The 25,035-nt window shown below is 34.6% G+C and overlaps 1 protein-coding gene across 3 annotated transcripts in view; it reads right to left on the minus strand.

The window, feature by feature from the left end:
* Positions 1–18,606: 18,606 nt before the first annotated feature.
* Positions 18,607–25,035, minus strand: part of LOC118179858 (ras-related protein Rab-30-like) — a 72,396-nt gene continuing 65,967 nt past the window's right edge. For 2 of the 3 annotated variants that reach the window (XM_085813441.1, XM_085813442.1), the window contains 2 exons: positions 23,940–24,199; positions 18,607–18,750 (listed from right to left, as the gene is read on the minus strand). In XM_085813441.1, coding sequence (XP_085669567.1) covers positions 23,951–24,199 — 249 coding nt within the window. In that variant the 3' untranslated portion in view covers positions 18,607–18,750; positions 23,940–23,950. The remainder of the gene's footprint in view (positions 18,751–23,939; positions 24,200–25,035) is intronic. The other variant, XM_085813443.1, reaches the window with a different exon arrangement.

Here is a 25,035-nt window from a genome sequence, read left to right on the forward strand (position 1 = left end):
TTCAGTCGTATGGGTTTCCCAAAAGTGTTCCAAACAGATCAGGGGACCTCTTTCGTCAGTGCTTTGACAGAGGAATTTTTGGAGCGTTTCGGCATTAAACATGTAAGAAGCTCTGTGTATCATCCGCAGAGTAATCCCGTTGAGCGATTCCATAGAACGCTAAAAAGGGTGTTAAGAGTCGTATGTATAGGAGCGACTTCGGATTGGGAGAATTATCTACCATCAGTTCTTTTTGCTCTCAGAACAGTCACACACGAAAGCACTGGTTTTACACCAGCAGAATTAGTTCATGGCAAAAACCTACGAACGCCAGTCACTTTACTTTATGAGCAGTGGCTAGAACCGATTGAAGAAAGTAATAATGTTGTCAGTTACGTTTTCAAACTTATTAATCGAATGAAGAAATGCCAGGAACTTGCCGTGGAAAACATGAAAGAAGCTCAACAACGGAGGAAAACATGGTACGATCGAAACGCAGTGAAAAGAGAATTTGCTAGAGGAGATTTAGTTCTTGTTTTATCAACGAATCGTCAAAATAAACTAGAAGTACAGTGGAAAGGACCTGGAAAAATAGAGCAGAAAATTTCAGAAACCAATTATATTGTAAGTTTCGAGGAACAAAATGAGCCAAATCAAGTATATCACATTAACATGCTTAAACCATATTACAAAAGACCAGAAATGATTAATATGATAACTGAAGTGGAAGGAGACTTAGAAATGGACATTCCTCGTTTACCTTCCAATCCAAGTATATTAAATTTCTCGGACATCATAGAAGAGAATGAACTCGAGAAAAGGTTGAAATCCGAGCAAATAGAAGATTTACGAAAGATTTTATGGAAATATTCTGGTTGTTTTTCAAATAATCCTGGACTAACAAACTTAGTTTGTCACGATATTGAGCTATTAAATAACGAACCAATACAAATAAAGCCATACAGACTGTCACCCCGACAGACTGAAATTCTCAAAGGGGAAATACAGAAAATGCTCGATCTTAAAATTATAGAGCCGGGAGAATCGGACTATACATCTCCCATGATTTTGATAGAATCTTCATCAAAGGATCCTCGGCCTTGTATTGATTATCGTAAACTCAATGCTGTTACTAAAACTGAATACTATCCTTTGCCTAATATTGAAGAACGTATCGAAACTGTAGCAAAAGCAAAATATATTACCCTATTAGATTTATCTAGAGGCTACTGGCAAATTCCGTTAACAGAAAGAGCCCAAAGATATGCAACATTTGTAACTAGTTTTGGAAGTTTCAGGCCTCTACGTTTACCCTTTGGATTAAAAAATGCCCCATATTTTTTTAGCAAAGTTATGACTAAAGTCCTGGCTGCATGCGAAGGTTTCGCTGTACCATACCTGGATGACATTGCCATTTACTCAAAAAACTGGGAAGAGCACCTTAAAAACTTAACTTCTGTTCTAGAGAGAATACAGAAAGCAAATTTACGACTAAAACCATCAAAATGTAAATTTGCACAAGATCAAGTGAGATACCTAGGCCATGTTGTGGGACAAGGACAACGAACCCCGGATGAAGTAAAGATCCTGGCTGTAAAGGAGTATCCTACACCTAAAACCAAAACAGAAGTACGTGCTTTCTTAGGACTGGTAGGGTATTATCGCCAGTACATACCGAGATTTTCGGAAATTGCTTCACCCCTCACGGACGCTTTGAAGGGGGTAACAAAAAAAGGAAATATACAATGGTCTGAAATATGTGACAGAGCTTTTAAAAATTTAAAAGAGTTGCTATGCAAGAAACCAATTCTGTATGCTCCCGATTTTGATAAAAGGTTTATTATACAAACCGATGCCTCAGACAATGGCATGGGTATAGTACTATGCCAATTAGATGATGAACAACGTGAACATCCTATCTTGTATATAAGCAAAAAATTTACTAAGTTTGAAAAGAATTATTGTACTACTGAAAAGGAGTGCGCTGCTATCATCTACGCTATCAAGAAACTGCATTTTTATCTGGATGGTCAGCAAGAATTCTTGATTCAAACTGATCATAATCCTTTGGTCTGGCTACAATCCAACGCCAAATGTAACTCTAGATTGATGCGCTGGGCACTCTCATTACAACCTTATAATTTTAAGGTCATTCATCGCAAAGGATCTTTGCACAAGAACGTAGATGTTCTGAGTAGAATTAAGTAATGTAACTCTTAGTGTATGTAACCACGTTTAGAATTAATTTTATTGTTTAATGTATGCTCAACTAATGTATTTGAACGTTCTCCATTTCTTTCTTTTTAAATGTAGTGTAAAAGTATTGTTTAAAACTTAAAATTTTTTGGCCTGAAATTTAGAAATTTATAAGAGAAATAACCTTTGCTCTTTAAGCAATTGAGCAAGCCGAGCTTATTAAACTGTCAAATTTTACAGAACTTTTCCCTTCGGAAAAAGTCTCTCCGTTGGGGGAGAGGTTGTAACAGCTTTAAATAGTATTAAAATCTTGTAGTTTAAATAATTTAAATAGATGAACATTAAGTTATTTGTGAATGGCAATATTCGAAACCAGACTCGAGTGCCACGTGCGACTCTCGCACGAAGAATGTAATTTATTTTTAAATGTTAGAATATGTTTTCTCTTCTTGTTTGTATGTCGCCATTTTTTTGAGTGTTAAATAAAAGTTATTGCTGTGTTCCATCATTGGAATTGCTTCATTTCGTCAAAGAAGTATCACAGCGCGTGTGCTTTTATATTTGAAAAGATTCAGAGAATTTTCAACAGGGAAGTAAAGTTATTAATTTTACTGAATTTTGTGGATTCTTTGTGTTTTGAGGTAAAAGTCAAACCATCAGATATGTGACAACCTTAAAATAAGGGTATATATAATCAGGATTTTGCGGCCAGACATTCCCAGCGAAATACATTACAAAAAATTATCTATGTAGAAAATTATATATATTCCGTTTAGTATTTTAATTTATCAGTCACATCAGTTTATCAGTGTAAGTTATACCGAGTTTTAGTTGTGTTCGATATAAGAATTTTATTTGGTTTATATAAATCCGATTCTTTTAATAATATTATATTTATTAAATACTATTTATTAGGTTTCCAAATCTGTCAAACCCAATCAATGGCCTCCTGGCTAAGATATTTGATTATCGCTATTTCGACTTATATTCGAACCCAAACAAACGAACTGGTTGAATTTTGTGATTTGCCCTATGTGTAACATGAACATGAGTACGTTTTACTTAGAAAGTCGTCCATGGAGACATTCATTGCCTTCGGCTGATAGGTCTTGTTTCCTTTGCCATACTCAAAAAATCTAAAAATTTTTCAAAAAGACTAACAAATGCATATAACAAAATAAAATTAAGTAAATGCATATAAGAAAATAAAATTAAGTAAAGGCATATAAAAAAACTGAAGTAAATGTATATAACGAAAAAAAAAATGAGGTAAAAACAAATTTTCAATAATTTTTCAATACAGTAGTTTTTAAATTGCTTGTTTTCAAATTTTATTTCATTTTTATGCATGTACTAAGATACAGTATATGTGTGCGAAAGTGTGCTTGTTCGGCATATCTATATATATTAATTAAATAAATCTGATTTGAAAATGCATGCACTAACGCACTATTCTCGTAATTTGAAAAACTCTAAAGTATTGTCTGAGAAAAATATTTATAAAGTAAATTAAATTATGTCTCCTTACTCGGTGCTGTGTAAAAAATTTAAATAAGCTTATTAATTTTTTTCTTCTTTATTAAAAACAAATTAGTTTCTTTTCATCTATATATGAAAAATAACAAAATCTTGCTGTCAGAATGGAAATTCTTAAAAATATAAAACTCGTTTTTTTCGAACAAAAGTTTCTGAGAAATTTCTCTAGGTCAGCAGGTAGTAAAAGGACCACTGACTGCTTTGTTTGAAAAACCCGATGAAGTGGATGATTTTACCCCCAAAAGGTTTTCTTTAACAAAGCAGATGCGGTCCAAATGGCTTTGCTGAGAAGCGTTCGTATTTGAATAGCTTGAAGCTTGAAAGCTTGAGTTGGAAGACGTTCCCGAAGCAATCAGTCAGACAGCAATAAAATTTGTTATAGATATTTCTCTCTCTGTGAGTTCTTGAAATCTTGGAATGGGTGAAAGTTTATTTTGTTTTACATATATAAGGAAACTGCATGTAAAGCAAAATAATTCAAGGCACCCATTGTATGTTAATCATTGTACGACCCCTCAGCTCTTCGGTTGGGTATTAAGAAAAGAAATTCCTATACTGCTTTTGTATTACTTGTATAGTGAAAGATTTGAAAAAAATAGCTTCATATGAAAAGTTTTTCTCCGATGAACGAATACAGCTGAAACGTGTTTCTGTCTTCAAGTATATCCACAAAACATGAAATAGTATTGTACTCTTTTGTATTCTATTGCATTTTTATATTACTTCGTGGTAAATTTTTTGATTCTTAAATTTCTCTCTCTCTTTTCTTATAATACACAACTACTCTTTCAAATATGGCTAACCTATGAACCTAAATTTTTATACTATAAAATTTTATATAAAAATTAGTCGTAATCATTAGACACAGCTTTGTGTATATTATATTCTTGAATACATGCCTGCAATTAATACTAAGAATACTATTGATAAAATTCGTGATATAATTAATAATGAAAATACTGTTTAAGCTAAAAACCGATTTGAATCTTTTTTTCATTATAGGGTAACATGAGCCAAACAATTTTCGTTAGAAATATACAATTATGCTAACTTGACACATCAGATAGAAAATATTTTATCGTCATCATCGGCTATGATAAAAGATTTATACGCTTAAGATTTTGGATTATGATAAAGCACACAGGACCTATTTGTCTAAGGGAAAGGAAGTCTTCAGGGTAGAATTTTTTTTTTTTTTTTTTTTTTTTGTGGGAAACAAACTGTTAATTCCCAATCAATTGTACTTATGAAAAACCCCTAAGCCTCCCATGCAGCCGCTATAATTTACCGGTGCTCAGCTATCTTACCGCTTGGAGACTAGTTGGCTTTCTGAACTTACGCAATATCTATCTGAATTTGAATATTCGCATAAAAAACGAGCAAAATAAAATGACACATTGTAAATAGTACATTTTACTGAAATCAAACTTTCTTTAAAAAAGGAAAATTAATTGTAAGGAATAAGATGGATGCATTTAATTAAACGGCGCGCAATAACAGCGCTGATCATATGTTTTGTATAGGAAATCATTCTCTTCGTGTTATCGTATATCGGAAAATATCCACAGATTATATTTTACAGTTTTTAAGAAGTCATGGGTTGTCTGCTTTAAGAGAACACCTTCGTGGGCAATTTTCTAAATAAAATTGGCTTGAATTGACGTTACGCATCGGGAAAATCATAAAGACCACAAGCAGCTAAACAGTTCGGTTGCCAACAAGAAAATACCAACATCCAGCAATCTTATTCACTCAACTATAGTGAACTTAAACTAATGTTTGTATGTAACATTAGTTTATGTAACTAATGTAATGTTATTAGTAGTATTAAAATAACGAAAATATTTATTCTAATAAAAATTTTTGTTTGAATATCCTCCCTAGTAAGGTATTTCCTTTGGTTGGAGATTTGTCAACAATAAATGCTATGTTCAAACAAGACATTTATTTAGAGCATAATGCTTCAAAAATGCATGCTGGGATCCCTAGAAAAAAAATATCGCCGGAAAATATATCTCCGAAAAAATATTTAATTATTCATATTCTTATGATTAATTATTAATTAATTAATAACTTTTATAATTATTAAATGAAATGCTTATTTTTACTTTACCAAATGTACAGCAACACTCTTTCTTTACAAAAATACCATATTGAATAAATTATATTGTAAGCTAATAAGTAACAACATTGCTTTGTTTAATTAAGATACAATAACAAGCCGAACAAACATTAAATTGGAAGTCAAACAACAAAAATCAGCGTTATATTTTCAAATTTTCACAATCTAATTTTCATTATATCTTATCTCGTTCATTTGCGCTTTTGCAGCTGAAGATGATGGTTCGGTAAAACCATCGAAACTAGTCCTGTGAAAATTTGAAAATATAACGCTGATTTTTGTTCTTTGACTTCCAAATTAATTGCTTTGTTTGTTATTAATATGTCTCATCTTTCCTATTTCAGATAAAATTTACTAGTGTTTCTTGGACAGGAAAGCAAGAATTTTTATTTTGAATCAACAAATTTATGATACACTGAAAACGGTTTCAAGTTATAATTCCCTTTCTGAATATCTTGAATGTATATGAAAAAGTAAAATGCAAATTTAATATTAATATTATCACCCTTAAAAAACACCCAAATGTTTCGCTTATTACTCTCTTAAAACTACGTAATAATTAAGGAAAAAAGAAATTATTTAAAATAATTATTAGTTGCATGCAGTTGAAGAATATAGGAAAATGCTGAAAGTTTTAAATATTTTTAACTAGGTGTACCCGCCCGGCGTTGCCCGTGCATTTAGAAAATGCAGATAAGTGAATAGCGCAGGAATAGTAGTGTAGGACATGTAGACTGTCTCTCTCTCTTCCCCCCCCCACAAGCTACAAAAAAGAAATGAATTGTAATTAATCGATTTAATGTATCGTCAAAACAGCAAACTAACGCTAGAATAAAGAAATCAATTGTTACAATCGAATGTTATTTGAAAACAAATAATAATATCAGTGAGTCAAAAAAACCGTGATTAATTAATTATAAATAATTTTTTTTAAATTTTTCTAATTCAAAAATCGAAAATCGGGCTTCGAGGTCTGGTGGCCAGCCCCTTTGTGCTTCCGTATAAAAAATTCCAGGTCTCTGCGTGCGATAGATTTGGCTGGAGAGCTCGGTCAGACAGACAGACAGACACATTACACTTGCTTTTATTATTATAGATTAATGACAAAAATACAGAAAATCGGAAATAATACGAAATCTTTCAGCAATATCTCAGAAGGAATGAAAGTTGCACCAGATATTTGTCAGAATATAATTTTAGTGATAGCAGTTTAATCAGTCTGCATTGAAATTCCGGTGATAATCAGTGACATACAGATTTAGGTTACTTAGGTTAAAAATGCGTAATAATTTAAAATATAACCGGGTAAATTTTAAAACCAATTTATTTGAAGACTAGCAGCTTCGCTGCGAGCCTTCGTCTGGCTTTTAAATGTACCGGAAAAATGGCTGAAGGGAACTCCAAACGTTAAATTTAAAAACAGCGTAGGATTTTACTCTGCAGAACAACTTCATAAAAAAAGTTATTACGTATAACAAAATTACAATGAAATAAGCAATATCCCTTAATACAAATATTAATTATCCTAATAAATAAATTAACCAAATTCCCTTTGCAAAATATTAAGAACTCAAATGATATAAAGGAGGTTAAGAACTTTGTTCTTTGTTTCCTAAAAAAATCAGTCAAAACTTTTCAATATCTTAAAAACAGTGAGATGAGCAATAAATAAAATAAAGGAATGCTAAAAACAAAAAATTCTGAAAAGCAAAGTATAATTAATGATATTTTATCTTATGTTTTCAAGGGAAAAAATTACAATGAAATAAGCTATATCTCTTAATACAAATATTAGTTATCCTAATTAAAAAATTAACCAACTTTCCGTAGAACAAAAATCGTGCAAAACTTTTCAATATCTTATAAACAGGGAAATAAGCAAAAAATAACATGAAAGCAACTCAAAAAACATAAAAAAACAAAAAATTTTACTCCACAGAACAGCTTTATCAAAAAAAAAAAAAATATATATATATATATTATATTTATATAAAAATGAAAATGAAATATACCAATCTCTTAAGAACAGTGACATAAGAAATACGATGAAAAATTGTTGCCAAACCCATATTTCTAAAAGAATGAAACTATTCAAAATGATGCGATTTCATCAAAAAGCTATCAACAACAATAAGACAGGAAAATTGTTGCCAAAATCACATTTTTAAAGATGTGAGATGTGAGAAGTGTACTCGGAAGCTTCATTTAAAAAATCTTTTAAAATTACAAAATATTATCATTTTTCCAAAATTCTTTTTGTAAAAGCATTCGCAAGGATGAAAGCTTAACGTGTCCAAAAATCAAAGAAAAATAAACTGTACATTTTTAAAAATAAACTTTTTTAGAAAAAATCCCATTGAAAAAGTGTTAAGCTCCCTTTGTTAAATAAATTCGTATTTAATCGATTTATTGAAACACGAAATTTATTTTAAGTTCGTAAAATAGCTAAGTGCCTACGTTTCATGACGATGTAAAAATGGAGTGTTTAGAGTAAAATCTCGCTTTCCTATAGCCCATTATGTTTCAAAATGACACGATTTCGTCACAAAACATGAAATAAAAAAAATTCGAATTCGAATTTCGAAAAAATCGCTTCGAAGTGCACTGGCTCTTGTGTAGATGTACCTATGTACCAAATTTCGTAGCCGTGGGTCTATTAGCTTACGCGCAGCGCGAACAAAAGGCACACACACAGACAGACTCTTTCTTTTATTATATGTAGAGAAGATATGTAGAGATAAGATTGTTTAAGGGAAGGAAACTTTTAAGTTTCCTTCCCTTAAACAATCAGCTGTACCCTGACCCTTAAGACGGTCATCACAGAGTGTATAGCCTTTTGCAGTTCTCTTGAGAGCTCACATCTACCGAACAATATCTAGTGTAATCAATCTCACTTAGCGGAATCATTGAAGTAAAATTCTGGGAGGGATGGGAAATAACAAAAGAACTGCTTGACAATTTTCAGAGGTTCAGGGTTATTTTCGCGACATTTTACGGGAAGTTCGGTCCAAAACTAGCCACAGTTTTAAAGGGATTCGCAGAAAATCACTCGACAGGCTAAGGGTTCAAGTGTTTCGTTGATGGCATCGACTTCTCCAAGTACCAACTGTCGAACATAATTGGTATGGATGAAACTGCATTGTTTATGGGTTGCATCGTTCAGGAGGGTACTTCTGCGATATGCATTTGCTCCCCTGATTACGAAAGGGCACGCTTACATATATTTTGGCACTTAGCGTAAAAACACTTGGTATACAAAAGCAGCAATAAGAAAGACGGTCGATTTATTTTTACCGCTTTGTTTTGGGAGATGGCAAACAGGCATGCTAGTGTGGGGTTCTGCCAGCTTTCACCGCGTTAAAACCATTAAGAACGTCAATGCAGAAAGACGGATTGATGAAATAATGATTCCTGAAGGAATTAATGTACCGGGTGGCCATAATTAAACGGACAGTGCTCACAGTGTTCTGTAGCGCGATCTATTTGCGAGAATGACGCCACATTTTGTAGGAAGATTAAACAAGACGAGGGACGAAGGATTCCGCGAAAAAAAATTAGTTCCAAAAGTCACCAGTATTGGAATATTTGGTGCTGTGTAGTAGAAAATAGAGTGTTAACAAATGCAAATTAATACGGAATAAAATTACCTTTTATTATGGATATGACTTATGGAATTTGGATATGCCTTACAGTACGGATGGAAAATCTTAGGAAAGATTATCAACTTCCATCCGTACAAGATCAGCCGTGTACAGGAATTACTGTACCCCGACCATGATAAGCGACTGACTTTCTTGCCAGAATGGAGGTGGATGATGCTTGGCCGTGATGGATGATCTTATGGGGAGACGAGGCCCACTTTTACCTGAATGGAACTGTGAATACCCAGAACTGCCGAACTTGGGATGACAAATCACCACATGCAATCACAGCAATTCCCTTACATTCACCAAAGGTAACTGTTTGGTGCGGGTTCACAACGGAATTTATCGTAGGTCCATTCTTCTGTGAGAACATTACCCCGACAGGACCGGAAACCTGTTCTGTTACCGGAGAGAAATATCGCCACATGTTGAACAGCTTTGTCATTCCGGCACTTCAGCAAAGACAATGCCTGGGAGAAATCATTTTCATGCAAGATGGAGCCCCCCACACGTTGCTGTACGGATGCAACAGATGCTACGACAGAAATTCACAACAGAAAGAGTCATTATCCGTACTTTCCAACTGCATGGTCACCTCGGTCGCCTGATCTTACCCCATGCGACTTCTGCCTATGGGGTTACCTTAAGTCCAAGGTCTATCAAGGAGTGGTCCAAGACCTGGCTACGTTGAAGGATAACATATCACGGACTGTACGGGAGATTCCTGCAAACATGTTACATTCTGCTGTTGTGCATATTGTGCACAGAATGCAATATGTGGTCCACAACAACGGCAGCCACATCGAACCTCATTTGAATGCAAAATAAAAGGTAATTTCCGTATTGATTTGCATTTGTTAACACTCTATTTTCTATTACCCAGCGCCAATTATTCCCCCAGTGGTGACTTTTGGAACTAATTTTTTTTTCGCGGAATCGTTCGTCCCCCGTCTTGTTTAATCTTCCTACAAAATGTGGCGTCATTCTTGCAAATAGATCTCGCTACAGAACACTGTGAGCACTGTTAGTTTAATTATGGCCACCCGTTACTTCAATAAATTCATCATCCCATCAATAGAAACTAGTTTGTCTTTTGTAGCAAAACTTAATAAATATAAGACCGGGTGTTAATTTAGGAAAAAAACACGGTTGATTTTCATCTGTTACATAATTCCCGCGCCGTTTGGCTAGAGGGTGTTGTGTACCTTCCAATAGCCAGTGGCAGGCAGGATATGAAAGTTGTAGGTGCGAGAAAGGCTGAAATCCCTTATAACGTATCTTGAATTGTTATATTTTTATTGTGAATAAACGTTATTGTTGTTAACTTGAAGAAAATTCTCTGCCGCCAAATCGGCATAGTGGTTAGCGACGTTGTCTGCCGTACCGAAAGTCCCGGGTTCGAATCCTGAAGAAGGCATGGATGTTTGTAAATATATAGTGTTCCTGCGGCATGGGGGGGCATTCTAAATATGCGGCGAGCCGAAAATCCTTTCGAGACCTTATGGTAGGGGAAGAGGGGTGGGAGGCCGTTTTAGACCCTTGCTCTCGGAGTGATCTCTTTCAAAATTGGCGGCTGAAATGAGCAACGTATTGTCACCGGTATGGTGCCTAAGGATCTTCTTGCCAATGACAGGCGCGATCTTGTCTCTTTGTCAGGCTGAATTTCGTGGGGCTTGTTGTGATATCAGACAAGAGAGATTAGTAACAACATAATAACATGGACGTTTGTAAATGTATAGTGTGTGTGTGTGTGTGTAAATGGTGTGCATGATGGGTACTCCAAACATGGCGAAGAGAAAGTCCTCTCTTTTAATTTGGTGGTAAGGGAAGAGGGGTGGAAGACCCTCGGACCCGACCACCCGCGGTGGTCTCCACCAAAATTAGATGCGGGACTGAGCAAAGTCGTCAGGTCACCTGTATGGTGCTGAAGGCTTTTGCCAACGACAGGCACAATCTTGCACTCCCTGCCACGATGTATTTCGTGGGCTTTTTCTAACGTAACTATATTATACAAGTGAGATAAGTCACACCAACTACAATAAGAACAGGGACATCTATGCACTATTAGCCACATTGAACCCCAAAATTCAAAACTAACGTTCGGAAAAGTGGAATATCGGAAGTAATATTGCCTGTTATTATACGTAAGTCTGAGAAGCTTGGATACTTTACAAATTTCTGTGAAGGTAAGGTATTTTTGAGCTTATATATTTTGAGTTAATATGGATAGGCTTTCGACAATAATTGAATAGATATGTAACATTTGTAGCAGTTATACTAAACTAGTTAAAAGAGTTTTAAGGTATTTTCTTCCTCCTTTCTGCATGACTTCGTGGTGTAACGACAGCACAATAGTCGCGTATTTGAGAGGTCCAGGTTCGAGTCCTGGCGAGGTCTTTGCTCATTTTTCATGTCTTCTGCTTAAAAAATAAATAAATAAATAAATAAATAAATAAAAAATAAATTCGAATGAGTCTACAGAGTTTAAAAGCTCGATGAAGCTGCCGAAAACTTAAATTCATTATCAGAGTTACTGGAGCTTTTAGACAGGAAATAATAAATTTTGAAAACATCTGGTTTAGAGGTAAAGCACTCATAGACGACGAGGAAAAATTTCAAAGTGAATTAAAAGGATTGGAAGAATATAATGAAAAATATTGAATATTGTCTGCTCAGATTAAACTAATAAACTAAAGAATAAAAGAATAAAGATTTAAACCCAGGAAATGTTCAGCCGACCCCTTCACTTCATAATATATCTAGTATTTCGGAAAACACTGTTACAGCTGTAGCGTCTCGTATTCTTCGGAAGCATAAACTAACGAAACACTAGAAGACTGTGTGAGGAATTATCCTCAAGTCTTAAGTACGACAAAGTCCAGAGGAGGATGTAAAGAACCTTTTGTTAACTTAATAAAAAAACCATTTAAAAAGCCCCAAACCTTATCTCCCTCTTCAAACGTTAAATACACAAATAAAAAATATTTATTTATTCTGTGATGGCTATTACGATTCTGTAAACTGTAAAACGTTGATGTAGAATAAAAAAAAAAATAACCAAGCTGAAGACTGAAGGTAGGTGCTGGTACTATTTTAAAGGATACTATGACTCGCGAATGGAAAGCAAAAATTGCGTGTAAAAAATGCTCTAGCAAATGCCGTCATGAGTCAGTCTGTAGAAAAAATAACCCTGTTAATCCTACGATGGCGGTTACGAGAAGCAAGCGGAAAGCGAAACTGTATTGAATAACTCAATGCCTAATGTAACAAAAATGCCCAAAATATTTCTGTGTCTTATAGTAATATTTGTACCAAAAATAACGCCTTCTTACAAACTTATACAGTTTTGGCGTTTCGGGTAAAAAATTGGTTTTAACTAATCATATGTTGCACAATGACAGTGATCGAAGTTTTATTTCATCTCGATTAGTTAAACAATTAAAATTCAATCCAATACGCTACGAACGGAGAGGAGAGGAAATACGGGATCGTATCATTGACGTTGTGCAATACGGATCAAAGTTCGAAATCGCAAGCGATTAGAGGCAGTTGCAACGGAAAACGTATCTAATATGACATTGATAATTCCAGATATAACTACTGTTCGGAATGCGCTGAAAGAAAAGAAAGGTTTCGTTTCACCGATTCATATTCTGGCGGTTATCAAACGGAAATACTCGCAAGACGCGATTCTTTTTTGGATGTTGTTTATGATTACAGAGTAAAGTTTAAAGGAACGCATTACTGCGATTAATTCCTGTTTTGGTTGGCTACTGGCGGGAGAAGCAAGTAATGAGTTCATTGATAATAACGAAAAATAATAAGTTGACTTAATAATTACGAAAATATATGTTTAGTCACGGACTCTTCTTCTATTTTGTGCGATTTGAAAAGAATTTGGGAGATCGAAGAATTTCAAATACGTCCAAAGGGGCGTTTTTTAACATTTCGTGTGTTATCTTTATTTATTAAATATGTTCTTCTCACTTAAACTATAAAATTCAGTTCAAGCGCAGTATCGCAAAATAATTTCAAATTGAGCATATCTTCAGAATTTCCGATACACAGTCTCACGCCCTGGAGATAAAAATATTTTTTCTATACAACGTTGCCATTGCTCGCTTTGAAATCCTTGAGTTTGTTAATCAAAAATAAGTTCAAATTTTACAAAATATGAACTCGATAATAAAACAAATTCCAAATTTGGGCTTCCAGATGCCCATATTCGCAGTAGGATTACGTCATTCAAAAATTGGATGGCTCTAGGTTCCGTTGTTTTATCACAATGCGAGAAACATACATTCACTTATGCAGACTCATTAATATTTAATTTCTTCAAATATAATACAGGGCGATAATATTGGGTGGCAACAGTTTGAAAAGTGAAACGTACATTCAGAGTAATTCGACGCAAATTCGCAAAAAGGAAAACAATAGTCCTTCAGGGACAAAACTCTTTTGGACTAATAAGAAAAATAAAACCTTTCTGAAAGGAATAATCAATTGATAGAAAAATTTGAAAATTCCCTGGAATTTAATGGGTAACGGTAAATTTGTAGATGTGAAGAAGTAGTTGTGAAAAGAAAACATGGGAACCGCAGCTGCATTCTACGAGTAATTATGAGGTTGCGAAACTGCATTTTAATTCGTTAAGGCGCAACCTTATAAAGTTCCTTCTTAGAATTTATAGCTAAGTGTGTGGAACCTTGAGAATGGTAAGCGAATCATCGCTTTTGCTCAGAAAACAGAAACTCAAGAAGGGTTAATTACCCTTTATTGCTCACAATAAAGTTTACAGATGGCTCTTTCTCAGGACGTGCAGAAAAGCCTCCACTTGAGCTTGAACTCAAGAATACTAAGAAATCCAACTTAACTAATGCTCAACTAAAACAATCTAGCCGAAGCTATCAAAATTCTACAGGACTTTGTTCCTTAAACGCTAACTAAACGGCGAAGCTATCAAGGGCCTGAAAAATCAAGGACCGAGCGTACTAATAGGTTAGAGAGAGAGTGTAGTCAAAAGGCGAACGCGCGCTTATCAGAATATCTGGCCCTCTAACGAAGTCAGTGGAACTTCGACTTTAACTACTGATCTTTCTTCATTTGCATTTAACCGCGATTCTGAAAACACATTCTGGTAGGAAATTGTGATCTGAAATAAGGAGCGACAGGAAAGTGGCTTTAACTAAAAATAACTGTTAACAACATAGGATAAACCTTACAAAGTAATTAAAAATCGAGAAATTTACGACAGTTCTAAAAATTATATTGGAACAATTAGAATGTCTGCTTGTGGGGAAATGTGCTAATGAAGATAAAAATTCAGGATATTATATGCCCCACAGAGCGGTAATTAGGGATGACAAGGAACTACTCGGGTTAGAATTGTTTATGACTGTAGCAGCAAGGGAAATTAAAATTATAAATTTCTAATTGAGTCTCTAGAATCGAGAGTTAATTTTTATGCAAAATTATTAGATATAATTCTTAAATTTCGTGAAAATGAAGTTGCATTTTACGGAGATTTAGAGAAAGCTTTTCTTATGACACAGACTGCAGAGGAAGATAGAAGATTATCTTAAACTTTTATGGTTTCTAGATGGGGATTCAATAAAAATTCTTCATTGAAATGTGCTGGCGATCTGTGTTATGGAAACAGTACCGCTCAGGATGCTAATCAGTTGACCTCCACTGCAATAGAGATATTCGGAGGATTTCGTCGGAGGAAGTTAAAAGCTAATTGTCCCGGACTGTATATATTGATTTCTGGAAAGGGATAGATTTCTTGGGAATTAAGTGGGATCCGACTGAGGATAAAATTAAATTAGATTTGAAAAATGTTAGTGATTCTATCGATGGTAAAATCACCAAGCGGCACATCCTGAGAGTCATTTCAAAGACATATGATCCATGTGGAAGTGTTAGCCCGTTTGTAACCACAGTGAAAAATCTCCTGCGTGAGATGTGGGAACACTTTCTAAAATGAGATTTCTAAAAGAGAAGATTTGCCCAGGGAATTAGAAAATAAATGAAGAACTTAATGTTCTGAGCATTGGTGAACTTGAATCAGTAGCAAAAGAAAACCTTTTGAAAGTTCGGAAATAAATGGAGTTTTTCTTCATATTTTATGACGCCAGTCCCAAGATATATGGGGTTGTTGCGTTCAGCTTGGTGATATCTCGCTAATTTAGCCAGACAGTCATTTGCCTCAATGTTACATAGACTTGCCCCTGTAATCTTAATTTTCCGGCAGAGCTTCACCCTCTTCGGACACTTTTCATTATCTTTTGTATACTTCATTATCTTTTCACTGAAATTATTTGCATACATACAAAATTCGTAACACATGAATTATTTTTCTACTAATTTTCAGCTTTTGAATGCTTAAGATTGATTTTTAATTTTAGCAAAAATTTATTAGTTAGTTCAAAATATGAAATATAAAAGTAAAAATATTCATTTCCTTCTTGCGGTCAAAATCTTTATGCGAATTTTTAAAGCCTGAAAACGAATGTCTGCGGTTATTTGTAAGTCATGCGCATGATTTGTGGGTGCTTTATATTTTAACCCGATATTTTCGATGACCATGTTTTTAAACTGCGAAACTCGAACCGTTCTATCTTCAATGACGTTTTCTACTACAATGCATTAGAAATGCGATGTTTTCTCCTTCTTTTTTATACTGTTACGTTTTCACGTTGCGTTGTTTTCTCAGTGATGTTATCGGCGAACGTTGTTTACACCACACAATATGTTATGCATTGTGAATAAATAGCATCCGTATAAAGTAAAAATTTAGGAATAGTGTATTTTTAAGTCGATTTACTAAATTGCTCTTTTAGTGAAGAAAATCAGTCAGAAGAAATTGATTTTTTAAAATTATTTAATAGTAATGTATTTATGTTGTTACGAAATGTACAGGCGCGGTGGGGTAGCTTTCCCGCAAAGCAGTTTTAGGGTTGCCATAAAATAACAAGGAAGGCAGGGTTGCCACATTTGGCGAGAAATCATCCATTTGACGACAAACTTAGCGATATGCTAATGGACGGATAGAAAACCTTCTGGAACGAATTCTTACCGGTTTAGCCCAGAATGTTCTCGAACACAAAGCAAAAGCTATATAAGCCCTGCTGGTACGCGGAGAGTTAGTATCGAGTTGGTGTCTCATCTAGCGAGTCAATCCCTGCGGAGTCGATCGAGTTGACAGCCGGGCAGCGAGTGCCGAGTGGGTCGTCGAGTGCACCGAAAGAGTCTCGTAGTGTATCGCGGTTATCGCATCGTCGGGAGAGCGTGTTGAGCTCCGGGAGCGACTGAACCGAAGAGTCGGTAGCTGTGCTCTGTATGTCGTCGAGTGCATCGCGAGTTGTAGTGTGGAGAGTCTCGATAGTACGTGGAGTTCCGAGAACGACCAAGCAGAGTCGGGAGCTGTACTCTAGTACTTTGCCGTGAAGCTGTCTCCACCATCATAGCCTGATAACCTGGAGGCTGTGTCGCTGATCGTGTCAGCGTGTTTATAGTAGTTCATTGACGACTGTAAAAACGCGTTTTGGAGCTGTCCTGACAATACTGGCCAGTAAAAAGTGTTTCGATACTTCATCAAGTAGTATTGTCATTATTCACTCCAAATCCACACGAACCCCGTACGAACGTGAAGGAAGAAAATAATGTAACAGCTGTTGTCAGAAGAGAACAACGTAACAATATTTTATACAACTACAATACGTCTACATTGCTAATTAATTTAAATAGTTTTATTACGTGTGTATTTAACTTTATTTGAATACCTTATAAGGTATTTCTCCCGCTTTCCTAGCGTCCTTTGTGGTGTAGTGGTTCTGTACTCTGGGCCGGTATCCAGAGGTCCGTGGTTCGAGTCCCGGCGAAGGCGGTCGCTAATTTTTCATGTCTCTTGCTCCAAAAATACCTAATGTCTCTACAACCTATAATGACTTCATTCTTTAAAATGTATATGCGCATACATGTATGGAAATTTTTGAACTTACGATGAATTATATTTTCACATCTGTGTGTTTATATGGGATTTTGCAACTAAGTTTCTATTTCTAATAGCAACAGAAAAAGAAAATTGATATATTTGTTCGTAAAAAGCAGAAAACAAAATTGAATTCATTTCTAAAAACCGATGATCAGCCGTTTCTATGTCATCATTAATGCAGCGTAGCATACTGTAAACTAGAACTCTGTCATGCTTTTGAATAGACTCTTTAAGGAAATTTGTTTCATTGCTTTGTATTTTATTGCAGAAATAGAGAAAATTTATTTTCAAATATGTTTAACTATCTCAACTTTCTCAACCTACGGTACGCAAAGCCTACTTTTGCAAACTTTCTATGTTTCCAAAAAAGACAAAATATAAAATTCAAATTAATTGATTATACTATAACTGTAGCTGATAATCTCAAAATCTGGAAATTACACATGGCAGCTGTGCATTTTGCCCAGTGTGACCAAAAGTTAACATTCAATTTTGTGCACCGAAAATTGTGTCCTCCTACCCGCTGCAGCATTGTTTGTTTTTATGTAGAAAATGTGATTCTAATCGTAATTTTTTTTTAAACTGTATTTGGTGTTCTAGGTTTTTCTGTACTTTAAATTTATTAATGAATATTCAGTTTTTATGCACTTTCGCCTTGCCTCGACTTGCGAACTGAATTGATCGAATTAGAGGAAATACGTTTAAATGGAGTGCAGCAAAAAATGTGTACAATTTAGTAGGCTGTATAACGATGTCATGGGGAGCCCAGATGAAATATTTCAATGAAATCATTTGATTTATTTGAATGTGGCAAAGCACACCAGGGCTATCCGCCTAGAGAAGAAATGTTTTTGTGAAGAGCGTTTTACGGAAAAAAAAAAAAAAAAAAAAACGTTCGTATAAAGGTTACACATGCCGAAGATCACGAAAACCAACTATGCATGCATTACTTCCACTTGGAATCGAACCTAGGTCGAACTCCCAGCTTTTAACGGTCTTAAACACTCGGACACTGGTGGGGCTGTCGTTCTGTGAAATTACTTGAACTTGACTGATTATCATTAATTAAATTTAAATCACGTATTTTTATCAAGATTTCTATATATTCTATACTATGCAAAAATTAATGAAAGCACCTATAAAATCAAAATTTATTCAATGAAAATAAAGCACTTACAAAAATTTAGCAAATTAATATAATTAATAAAAATCTAGTAGTTGTTGGTAGTAGATAGTTTACTTGTGAAGCACAAAAACAGTCTTGTTAAAAGAAGAACCTGAAATAAAAATAAAAACATTGGTGAATATGTGAAACAAATGGTGAGCACAAATACAAATTGGCGACAACAAACAAATTGGTGAATGAAATGGTGAGGAAAAACTGCACGAAATTTACGGTTTTCTACGAGAATATAATTATTTTTTTTATTAAGAACTCCGCCGATAGGCACTATACGGAGAGGGAGGGATGCCCCGTGGATTACGTCACACATGGGGAAAACCATAAAAACGCCCATGCAGCCAGCCCGGACTCGAGCCCCGTACTGAATTACCATTTTTCAGCGGCTTTTACCTATTGGCCGCTAGTGGACCTGAATTAGACTAATTATTAGATAGCGAATTAAACTACTTCATTATATAAAAGTAAATCGAAATCTTGAAAACAGTATTCAAATTTTAATTAGAAAAGGAAAATGCCAATGTAAAATATAAAATTAAGCAAAAAAGCAAAGCTTAGACTAGCGTAGCGTTCAGTTTTAAGACCGAATTGTGTAAAAAAAAATGAAAACATTTATAATCAAAATTCATTTATCTTTATTTAGCATTCATTCACTTAATTATTCTTTTATTAAAACATTCATTTATTTATTTATTAAAGCTATAACATTCTCCGTGTTAGCTTCAATTCGTAACATTTATTTATTTACTTATTAAAATATTTACAATCAAAACTCTTTTATTTATTATTAATATTGATAAATTAAACAAAAAGGCAAACTTTAGACTAGAGTAGCATTCAATTCACATTTAAAATCGAATCGTGTAAAAAATACTAAAACATTTGCAATCAAAATTCATTTATTTTTATTTACCATTCATTCATCCATTCCTTTATTTATTAAAATATTTATTTATTACAGCTATAACATTCGCCGTGTTAACTTCAATTCATAATAGTCATTTGTTTATTTATTAAAACATTGACAAGAGAAATTAATTAATTTATTAATATTCATTTATAAATTAAACAAATCCTTAGACGACTAGCGTAGCATTCAATTCATTTTTAAAATCGAATCGGGTAAAAAATATTAAAACATTTACAATCAAAATTGATTTACTGCGTTATTTTTTAATACACTGCTGGCCATTAAAACTACAACACCAGGAAGGAATGTCCTGACGAACGTCAAAAAATCACACGAAAGGAAGAAGTTGGGATATGCAATTGATTAGTATTTCAGCGCATTTAGATGACGCAGGAGGCAGAAACGACATCTGAAGCACTGCATTAAAGAAACGTTGTGTAGTGGATTTCTCATTCGGAAAGGTAAGTAAGGTCGGAGTTTTCTCAGAATGTCCTGTAGTGCCTCGAATAAAAAGATGAAATACTTACCAGCAAGTTTTGAAATTCGAGTGAGGCAGGATCGTTGTCTATCGAGAGTGCGGATTATCGTTCCATGGTATCGCTCGTCGCACTGGTATACATTTAACCATTGTCATGCGAACATCGAATCAATGGGCTGCTGAGGGTCATATTAAACGGCATGCAGGATCTTAACGTTCGAGAGGACAGACGTATAGTGAGGTCAGCCCTGCAAAACCGTACAAACACATCAAGGACCATTAGTCAGGAAATAGGCATGTTTGAAGCATATCTATTATCCGCTCGTACGGTGTGTCGACGTTTGCAGCCGCGTGGACTATCAACACGACGACCATTACTCCGGCTTCCCTTGACAATGCAGCATAAAATCGCCGTCTCTCTCTCTATGCTGCAGGCGACAAAGGTGGGTACAGGAGTGTCACAAAGTCGCAATTTTAAACGAGTCCCGGTTCTAAGTGCAGTATTCTGATGGCGGTATACGTGTTTGGAATGTGCGAGGAGACCGTACGTCGCTTGCTTGCGTTCGATATCGGCATAGGCGCCCCTCACCTGGTATGATGGTTTGGGCAGCCATTGGGTACACGACACGCACATCTCTAGTTTGGATCGACGGTAATTTGAATGCAGATTGGTACATTTCTGACATCTTACGTACAATGGTTGCGTCCAATCTTCGAGTCCCCCCAACGCCATGTTCCAGATAATGTAAGATCGTATGTTGCACGTCGTGTTCTTACCCTCCTCGAACAGCAGTATTCGACTGCTGTTCTGGCCTGCACGGTCTACAGATGTATCTCCCATTGAAAACATCTAGTCGTGGGTTGCTGAGAGACTGGCTCGCCACCTCTCTACAGCTAATACGGTTGATGAAGTGTGGCATAGACTTTGAGCAGCATGGAATAAATTGCCCATTTCTGTCATCCACGTACAGTTTGACTCCATGCCTAATGGGGTAACGGCCGTTTTAGCTGACAGGGATGGCAGCTGTTTTTACTAATTTCGCACCCCTGTAAACCTCCAAAATACTTACAAATTGAATCATTTTGTCTTCATACCATACTTTTTACGTGTCATAAATATCTTTTTTGTATTTGATTTCCTTCATGGTGTTGCAATTTAAATGGCCAGCAGTGGACTTTGTTACCTAAAATGGAAATAGATGTGAAATTTTATTATCTAGGATCAGTAGACGTTGAGTTTGGTTTTCCAATTAAATATACTGTTTATTTTAATTCTGAAGCAAAAGCTGTCAAGTCTACTTGCTATTCTTATTCGTCCTACTTTCTTGTATTTGAATATTACAATTTATAAAAATATTATTTTAAATATTTAAGTTTCTAATTAACGTATTTGTTGTGTGTATTTATACCAATACTAACACTGATATAAAATTATTAAAAATTTTAAGGATCATGTAATTTTTTATGCAGTATCCATTCAAACAGCAAATCAGAGATTTAGTCCTATTGCTGATAATTTGCAGAAGATGTAAGATTTCACTCTTTTCGCTAACATTCAAGTGACTTGATCTTAGTAGTAAGCCTGGCGACTTCTTGCACAGGCTTACTACTAAGATCAAGTCACTTGAATGTTAGTAACAACACAGGCAAAAGGTGTAAATTGCCCATTTATTTCTCAAATTCTTCAACAAAAAGGCATGTACACTGCACATAGAGATTTTGACACAAAATCGGAATTTTTCTTAAATGACATGCCAATTTTTTTGCATATTTGATTCTACGACTCAAATTATGCCTAAATATTACATTTTGTAAAATTTGGTGCGAAATTTACGAAGAAATTAAAAAAATGTATCCCAGCGTTTTTTTTTTTTTTTTTTTTTTTTTTTTCAGTTTACGCCTTACTTGGAGAACTTCTTAATTTATGGCAGCCTATTTTCCTTCCCTTTTTACATTGCGCGCGAGGGAAAAAACGTCACATCGTTCCTACTTTCAAATAATTTAAACAAAGTGCCTAAAACACATGTCATTTTTTATCGCTTTCAACAAACACGCAAAATTTCAAAACGCGCTATTCACTTATATTCACAATATTAATAAATTCACGTATATTTTCGAAAGTTTTGAATAAAAAACTCTAATGTTTTGCATGTATACTTAGAAATACATAAGATGGTGGTAAAACTTTTATAGGTTACAATTCAAAATTCTTTTCGAAAAATTTATAAAAATTATTTAAAAATACAAATTTTAAAAATAAATCACAAAATATGAGGGAATTTTATTTGGAATGAATATAAATTTCGAAATGTGAAAGGAAGCATCAAATAAGCTTAATAAAAAAAGAGAGATTAATAATTATATACCAAATTCAATTAACATTGAGGAGCTCAAATTTTGAGAGCTAATTTCTTAAAAACTGCTCGTGCGATTTTTATGAAATTTGGCAGTTTGGTATAATTTGAGTCGTAGAATCGAAATGTGGAAAAACATTGGCATGTCATTTAAAAAGAAGTCCGATTTTTAGTCAAAATACCTATTTTAGCACAATGCTATATATAAATCTAACACATATACTAAGTCGCGCTTTCGAGACATGAAAAACGCACTTTTAATTTCGTCAATCGGCCCAGTAGAACGGGAGAATTGTCCCATTTTTTTTTTTTTTTTTCGTAGTGTACGTCGTACTCATAATAACACTGCGTACTTGAGGTGGGAACTTAAATATAAGTTAACAATAAATTCAAAGTAGTAATTAGTAGACTAGACTGCACAATTTACTTAAAGCTAACAGGCTGACTCTCTGCACCGGCCATAGACTTACTAAACGGCTACAATGCGTAGCCACAGCTAAGATTAACAGCTGGAGAGGACAGAACAAGCAACGTCCGCTAACTAGCGAAATCATGCTTTCTGTAACCTTCTCGTTTCGCCTGTTTAAGTACTCTCTTCATTTAACTTGATTTACTTTCTAGCGAGGAAATGCAAACAAACTCCAAATTTCAAATTTCATCTCCCACATGCCCATATTTGTAGGAGGATTACGTCATTCAAAATTCAATGGCTCCATCTACCGTTGTTTTATCACAATGCGAGAAATATGCATACATTTTTCATTATTTAATTTCTTCAAATATAATGCAGGACTCTAACATTTGGTGGCAACAGTTTGAAAAGTGATTCGCCGTTTATAGTAATTCAACGCAAAATCGCAAAAGGAAAACAATAGTTCTTCAGGTACAAAGCGCCTTTGGATTAAAAATAAAAATACGCAATAATAATTTTTTGAAGTTGTAACTCATCATACTTTCCCTTCCGTAAAAAAATCGCCGAACTGCGGCAAGGTGGTTGCGCTAATATGTGAGTACACATATCTAGAGCTAATCATAAATTAATTTACGCATAATAGCAGTAATTTACGCATAATACCAGTGTGGTCCAACCTTTAGTTACCCGAGAGCCAATCAAACGTTAGTATAGGAGAGTAAGGGCCAGAGACATTAAAGAAAGAAAATGAATAGCATATAAATCATTAGTTTAATATATGTTTAGAAAATGACAGAAATTGTCATCTGATGGACAGCTTTGCCAATGTCAGCGGTTTCCCGCTAAATCTGCTATTTTGTATTCTCTGCAGTGCAGGTTCGCCAGCTAGTTCCCATCCTAGCGACTGTTTTACACTGCTTGTTTTTTATACATACAGTTTATTCTGTTTATTATTATTTTAAGCAGTAAGAAGGGTCTTTTGTTTTTCTAAATGTTTAACTAACATTTTTTTTTCTCCAGTAAGAAGGGCAAGGGCCAACAAAATGAATAAGAAGGCGGCAAGCGGGCTGGACCACACTGGTATATACATTATTTTTAACTTTTTTAATTTATTCATTAAAAATAAACATACATTTCTTTTTCTTAACACGAGCATGGGCGCCTTTCTTCCCCAGTTTGGGCAGCACTGCTTTTCACTTCAGTTCGAGTCGATTCTTTGAAATTGTGTAACTTCAAGGAAATAATGTCTACCTTCTCTGCTGGAAGTTTCTCAGGTAAACGGGATTCCGAATTTTGGATGGCCTTTTTAGGAACAACGCGCATTTCAGCAACAGGACCTGGAGGAATTAGGTTTTTTTTCTGCAAAACCTCCTTCAGAAGGCTAAAGAAAACCTGGGAAAAAAAAAAAAAAAAAAAAAAAAAAAAAAAAAAAAAAACAAATTAAAAAAAAAAAAAAATCTGAAAAGGTTCAGATTTTAAATTACGCCCAAATGGGCTTTTTTTTTAACATGTGTGTTACCTTTATTTATTAAATATCATGTTCTTCACACGTAAACTAGAAAATTCAGTTCAAATGCAATATCGCAAAATACTTTTAAAATGAGCATATCTTTAGAACATCTGATACAGAGTTTCGCGCGCTGGAGATAAAAATGTTTTTTTTCCCGCACAGTACTGCCATTGCTCGCTTTGAAATCGTTTAATTTGTTAATCAAAAATTCGTTGAAATGTTATAAAATATGAAATCGATCATAAAACAAATTTCAAATTCAAATTAGGGCTTCCACGTGTCCATATTATATGGAAGATTACGTTATTCAAATTTTGATGGCTCTAGATAGCGTTGTATTATCACAATGCGAGAAACAATCATACATTTATTCAGATTCCTTAACATTTAATTTCTTTAAATATAATACAGGGCGATAATATTTGGTGGCAACAATCTGAAAAGTAAAACAACGCAGAAAGTGAATCAACGGAAAATGGCAAAACGAAATTAATAGTCTTTCTGGGCAAATTGCCCCTTTGGACTAATTTAAAAAAATGTGAAAGCCTTTAGATTTTATATTACGCCCAAAGGAGCGTTTTGTTTTTCATTTACACATACATACACATTTTGAGAGCATTTGGGCTAAAAATATTTAAAAAAAGTATCTTTAGAATTTCTGATAGACAGTCTCGAGCGCTGGAGATAAAAATGTTTTATTCCGTACAGTGTTTCCACT

Source organism: Stegodyphus dumicola, chromosome 3, assembly GCF_044657685.1.
Source record: "Stegodyphus dumicola isolate Sdum_Otavi_A_Nest chromosome 3, ASM4465768v1".
In the NCBI taxonomy this organism is placed as follows: domain Eukaryota; kingdom Metazoa; phylum Arthropoda; class Arachnida; order Araneae; family Eresidae; genus Stegodyphus; species Stegodyphus dumicola.